Below are 7,220 nucleotides of genomic sequence, written 5' to 3' on the forward strand. Positions count from 1 at the left end.
CACACACACACACACGCACACACACGCGCACACACACACACGCACACACACAGGCACACACAGATGCTAAAGTCTCTCTCTGTGTTTCCAGCATAAAGCGAAGATCCGCTCTCTGACCGAATACATGCAGAACATGGAGCTCAAGAAACGGCAGCTGGAGGAAAACTACGACTGTTTGAGCGAAGAACTCACCAAACTACAGACTGCAGGTACATAAAACACACACACACACATTTATACTGATCAAAAATATCCCACAAAACAACACTGTGGGGGTTTTGATTTTTCATTTATTTATTCTACATTTTATTTTATTTTATTTCCCTCTAAACCTCTAGGTGGCAGAAAAAATGTTCGATTCAAATTCTTAAAACCATTTAATAAATTGAGATTATGGGTGTCTGTTTTAGAGATCATATATATTATATATCATCATATTTATATAATGAAACCATAGTTATTCTCCAAATATTATTTATTGGTACTGCTGAAAAGCCAAATTAAATGATTATGAGATATCCTTCAAGCTTTCAGAATCTTAATATTTAGTTAATTACATTCTGTATTTTTAAAATTAATATTTTAACAACAGTGGTGGATATAAAACAAATGTTTATTTTTATATGTATGCATTCATTCATATATATTTTTTATTTAATATATACATTTTATTTTATTTTATAAATATATATTTTATTTTTTAATTAGTTGTGATTGTATCAAAATAAAATTAACAGAAAATGGTACAAACTTTGCTGAAGATTTAAGCTTTTGGATTAGATTTTATTTTAATATTTTCTGCTTTCATGTTAATTTTAAAGTTTTAGTATTTTTGTTATGTTTTTATTTATTTTTATACATTTTTATTAGTTTTTGTTGTTTTTAAATATGTCAATATAATTTTTATTTCAGGTTTAGTTTTAGATATTTTAGTACATCAAGTTAAACAAAAATAAAAGAGAGAGAGAGAGAGAGAGAGAAATGTTGCCTTGGAAACTAACTGAAATAAATAAGTTGAAGTTTTTTAATATTTTATTCCAGTTTTTTTTTTTTTTTTTTGCAAGTAACAAAATTATTATTATTATCATTTTTTTTAGTCATATTTAGTTTTGGTTAACTATAATAAACCTGGCTTCATCAGCTATTAAAGAAAACATGTTTCACTGTCTGTAGATCCTGTGAAGCATATTTTAAACATACAGTATTATGTTCAGATTGTAAAGTTATTGTCTATGTTCTCAGAAAGCGCTCAGGATGATTTGCTCGACACTGACGAGTCTGCAAACGTGAAGGTAGTTTTTGATTTCCACAACATTTAAATCTCAACCATTTGGTTTATTGCTGGAAAAACTTGTGAATTCTGCAATCGGATGTATTTTGATGATGCTAACTGTTTCAGTCTCACAGATCTGCGGACGCTCAGCGTGAGCCGCAGCACAAGCAGCTCGGCCGTCTGCGTCCTGAAGAACCGAGAGCAGGAGAAGAGCCGACAGCTGGAGGAGCTCAGGTGAGAACAGACTCACATCACCACAGATTTCAGCGATGTAACGATTCACTCAACTCACGATGCCATACGGTTCACCAGACCGATTTCACCATACGATTTTCTCACGATTTTTTAACAAAATGAGACTTAAAGGGGTCATCGGATGCCCATTTAATGTCTGCATCATACTTTGGTTAAAATTTCTCAATGGTCGTGTAAAACAACTAGGGTTGTCCCCCCCCCCCCCAAAACATGCTCAAGTAAGTAAACTTGCAGCAGAACACATTAATATAGTTATTTTAGATTTAATTTATAATTATTAATTATTATTATTAGACAGTTCTGCAACTGTTACCTGGATGGGATGAATTTTTATTATTTATTTATTTATTTAATTTTTTTTTTTTATTAATTTGCTTGAATTAGGACTACATTATTGTGTAATTATTTGTCCCATTTTTATTTAAAGAATTTAGCATTTTTTAAAACTTTTTAAAATGCCAAATTGTATATGACATATATGATTATTTATTATGTATATATTTATGATTAATATCAATGATAAATTAATAAATAGGGCCTAACATTAATTATAATGTATTAATTTATCTGTCTAATCATGTCTAAAAATATAATAATTATGTCTACCAAGCTCTGATAATGTATGGAATATTATATTAACAGACTATCCAAATTTTAAAACAATAGGCCTATACCTTTAGAAGCACAGATGTATCTGTCATCTGTATCTGTATTCACTCTAAAATAAAATACTATCAGAGTCATTGGGGACCAGAAACTGTTTGGTTACCCACATTTATCTTCTTTTATGTTCAACAGAAGAAAGAAATTATTACAGGTTTGGAACAACTTGTGGGTGTGTAAACGATGACAAAATTTTCATTTTTGGGTGAACTGTCCCTTTAAGTCAGACAGTCCACCGTGAACAACCGCTTCTCTGCAAACTGCGCGTTCATCATTATTTACTGGACAGACACATTGATAACTTTCCCATTCAGCCCTACATCTGGAGAGTCTTGTGTTCAAAGGGCAGATGTGAGCTCCAGATGTTTTAAACCGCGCAGGTTTGTTTACCGCATGCGTGTGAAAGGGCTTTAACGGCGCGTTCTGGAGACTCCGTCGCTATGGAAACAAAGACGCCAAAATCACGCGCAAATGAGCTTCTCTAATACTTCTTATGAAATTGATTTCATTATAATTGCTATTAGTATTATAAACAGTGCAAAATACTTATTTGTTTATTCAAATATGTGGCCTTTGTAAAATATGGGACAAATCGCGTCTCGTATTGATTTGATACGGGATGCATCATTTACCTTTAAATACGAGACGATTCCGTATTTTAAGGGACGGGTGGCAACCCTAAAAACAACACCCTTTTTACCTTGTCGAAAACAGCTCTGTTCATGACGAGCCGTTTTGGTGCATGTCTCTTTAAATGATAATGAGCTCTGCTCACCCCGCCCCTCTCTTCCGTTTTTTTGTGTATTCGGTGGCGCGTTACCATCAAAAACGAAAATAGACTCTTATGTTCACTTTTACATCTAACTCCAAAACACCTGCGTTGCTTACGAGACGTTGTTATCAAAAATGCGCACAGCGTACAACTGACTGAGGGGCGGAGATATGCTAATACAGGACCGTCCGTCAGCGGTTGTGGGCGGGGCTTGAGCAATATGACGTCATACTGCTCAGAAAATCAAAAAGGCTTGATTATTGAGACTGTTTAGGTTTTTTAGGGATTAACAAAAAAGGAGTGAATGTATGTTTCTCATTGTACGGTGGTTGTGTCCACATTTATATGCAAACGCCATCCAAAGAGTGAATTTTGCATCCTTTTATTATTTCTCAGCCAAAATTGCTGCACATTTCTTTGTGAAATTGAAATATGTCAAATAACAAAACTAAACTGAAATTTTAAAACAAATCCCAAATCAAATAAATAAATAATACAAAGAAATCTCTTCATATAAACAAACTAAAATTACAGTCAGCCCCTGCATTTTAATCAATGATGCTTCATGCATGCAGCATGAGCAGTGTTTGATTTAAATTAGATTGTATAATTTCAAAATCTGAAGCAAAAACAGAACTGACTGAGTCTGACTTCAGCTTTGTGAAGCAAAGAATAAAACATCTGAAAGAAACAGAAACAGCAGACGGTCTGAATGAGACGCAGATTCATTCTCTGACAGCAGGTGGCGCTTATGGAACAGCAGGCTTATAAATATTACTTTAATATGCATTATAGAGAGGCAAGATAGCATCTAAACTTCTCTGAAGACAGTCAGTTCCCTTCAGAGGTACATTCATATAAAGCCTCAGTTGTATTCGTTAACATCTCAACCGACTTGAATCATCACATATTTCATTGATTTTCAACCGGATGCATCGTTACATCCCGAGTACACACCTGACAGTGAAGGACTGTGTTTGCAGATATCTGCACGAGCGACAGGAGCAGACCAGGCAGGACATGAAGGGTCTGGAGGAGACCGTCGTGAGTAACTACAGCGCTTCAGACTCTAATGATCTGAATATGAATTATAATGAGATTTCTGACACTCCTGCACGTTTGTCTTTGAAAGGCTCGTGAACTCCAGTCGCTCCACAACCTGAGGAAGCTGTTTGTTCAAGACCTCACGACTCGAGTCAAACGGGTGCGTTCAGCCGAACCTCAAACACTCAGATCAAGACTCAAATCATGAGGAATCATGCAGGAACTGACCTGCTGAAAAATGTCACGAAAAACTAAATTATGACCGATTATGGAGCACAAAAGACAGGAACACTTTACAATAAGTTAATGCATTTAGCAATCTGTTAATGCATTAAAAGACATGAATAACAACATTTATTTATAAAACACATTTAAACACAAAATATATTTATCCAAAATGCTATAAAATATGAAAAAAAATCCACACATTTAATTTTTAAATTATTATTATTATTAATATATTACAATTATAATACAAATACATTATATTATATTATAGATATAATTATAATATTATTAAAATTATAATTGATAAAGTTTTTTTTAATTACTAAATATATTATTACATAGGATAAGTAATATATTAAATATATTTAATAACATATTTATAATATTACTAGTAGATAATATACTATAATTACTATATAATGTTATCATTTTATGATTTTAAAAATATTATTAAATTTAAGTAATACAGTAAATATAATTAATAACATATAACATTATAAATATTAAAACTATAAATGTAATATTATAATTTTGTACATATTTGATCAAATTACTAAAAATATTATTATATATGTACAATAATATATGCATATTAAAATATAGTATAATATAATACTTTAAATATTTAATAACATTTATAATATTACAAATAGATATAATCTTATAAGTATAACTATGATATAGGCCTAACTATAATAATTTTTGTCTGCTTTTACACTTTTCTAAACGCTAAAGAATAAAAATATAATATTATCTTAATAAAATATAAATAAATATGATTTCCTGTAACAATGCAATCTTTTTTTTTTTTTTTTGTAGTTAATAAAAATACAACTGTTTTTTGTTAGTTCATGTTAGCTCAGGTCCATTAAATAATATTGATTTATGATTTTAATAATGTATTAGTATATCTTGAAAGTAACAGGAACTAAGATTAATAAATGCTTTAGAAGTATTTTTATTGTTAACTAATGTAACCTTGCCGTGAAACCTTTTTTATTATTATTTTTTATTCAAATACATTTAACATCACTGCACAATAAAAAACATACAGTAACATACAAACACAAAACACATGATGCCAGTTTCGCGATTCACGTAATTAATAGTTCAGAAGTACATACGTTAAATGTAATAGTTCAGGTCATGTAATATTTCAGAAGTTACATAGATTAAAGGATATAAAATCCTGCCTTCAACAGATTTTTATAAATACCCAATATGATCTTCGCACATGCACATGCACAAAAAAAAAAAAGAATGATACATTGATAATCCTCCAATCCAAAAAAATTAATAAAGGGTGACCACAATTCCAAATAAGACCTAATACTCTTCCTAGCTACAGCAGCCATCTGTTCCATTACCATGTGCTCTAATAATACATTCAACCAAAGGTTAATATTTAATGATTGCTTAGTCACTCCAATGTTGGAGAATAGCTTTTTTTGCTAGAATCAGGGCAATGTAAACCAACTTTACATAATGTGATGCAACATCTATCTCCAACCCTAATCCTAACAAACAGAGCGATGGAGAAACTGGTATTTCTATATCGAGTAACATCTGTAATTTCTCTGTAACCCCCAACCAAAACCTTATTGCTAAGTGTAACACTAAAGAGTAGAAAACCGAATCGTATGAGCATTTCTCCTCACCTGTCCTCCTCCTCCTCCTCCTCGTCTTCATCTGTGTTTCAGAGCTCTGAGCTGGAGCGGGATGACAGCGGAGGCTGTTCCACACAGAAACAGAAGATCTCCTTTCTCGAGAACAACCTGGAACAGCTCACAAAAGTTCACAAACAGGTCAGGAAGAACAATCAGATCCCGGAAATCTGTTGCATGCAAAAAAAATCTCTGTTTTCAACTAATAATGCAATGTTAATTGTATTATAATAGCCTCATTTACATATCTAAAGGATGCCAGAGAGATATGTGACCTTAAGTCTGAAGTCACTGGGGTATATTTGTAGCAATAGCCAACAATACATTGTATGGGTCAAAATTATACATTTTTCTTTTATGCCAAAAATCATTAGGATATTAAGTAAAGATCATGTTCCATGAAGATATTTTGTAAATTTCCTACCGTAAATATATCAAAACTTAATTTTTGATTAGTAATATGCATTGCTAAGAACTTCATTTGGACAACTTTAAAGATGATTTTCTCAATATTTTGATTTTTTTGCTCCCTCAGATTCCAGATTTTCAAATAGTTGTATCTCAGCCAAATATTGTCCGATCCTAACAAACCATACATCAATGGAAAGCTTAGCTTTCAGCTTTCAGATGATGTATACATGTCAATTTCGAAAAATTGACCCTTATGACTGGTTTTGTGCTCCAGGGTCACAAATATAAAGACATATTCATCTCTCGCCTCTCGCTCAGCTGGTTCGTGATAATGCAGATCTGCGCTGCGAGCTTCTGAAGCTGGAGAAGCGTCTTGGTTCTACGGTGGAGCGGGTTCGAGCGCTGGAGGACGTGCTGAGAGAAGCCAAAGAAGGAGCCATGAAGGACCACCGGCGCTACCAGCAGGAGGTCGAGCGCATTAAAGACGCCATGAGCAGCAGAAACGTTTTCAGATGGCCTCACGCTGCGCTCATCGGTCAGTGCAGCTCCCACGACGCTCGAGCATCATCTCTACTCCACATCACATGAAGTAGCTTTCATTTTATTTCGCTAGAAATTTTTCTTACATTTCAGCATAACTATGTCATGATATATAACGTTACTATAAAATATTGATGCTTCCTCATACCTTGAAATAAGATGCAATATTTTAAATATTAAGATTTAAAAATAAAAATGTATATACAAATTATTTATTAAATTACTAACCAATATTAACCATTATTATTATTAAATATGTTTGTATTATTAATTGTAATACATTAAATATATTGAAATATTATATTATAATTATTGAATATGATTAAAATTGTAATTTCATAATTTATTACATTTCTAAAAAGATTATTAA

At 32.2% G+C, this 7,220-nt stretch overlaps 1 protein-coding gene across 1 annotated transcript in view; it reads left to right on the plus strand.

The window, feature by feature from the left end:
• The window catches only part of LOC107734599 (kinesin heavy chain), a 32,055-nt gene that overhangs the window by 23,113 nt on the left and 1,722 nt on the right, over window positions 1-7,220 (plus strand). Inside the window, 8 exon segments of the mRNA XM_016546592.1 lie at window positions 92-209; window positions 1,243-1,292; window positions 1,400-1,456; window positions 1,458-1,507; window positions 3,947-4,007; window positions 4,096-4,167; window positions 5,936-6,040; window positions 6,629-6,845. Of these exon segments, the coding sequence (XP_016402078.1) occupies window positions 92-209; window positions 1,243-1,292; window positions 1,400-1,456; window positions 1,458-1,507; window positions 3,947-4,007; window positions 4,096-4,167; window positions 5,936-6,040; window positions 6,629-6,845 (730 nt within the window).

This window comes from Sinocyclocheilus rhinocerous, unplaced genomic scaffold, assembly GCF_001515625.1.
Source record: "Sinocyclocheilus rhinocerous isolate Xijiao unplaced genomic scaffold, SAMN03320098_v1.1 scaffold2145, whole genome shotgun sequence".
Taxonomy (NCBI): domain Eukaryota; kingdom Metazoa; phylum Chordata; class Actinopteri; order Cypriniformes; family Cyprinidae; genus Sinocyclocheilus; species Sinocyclocheilus rhinocerous.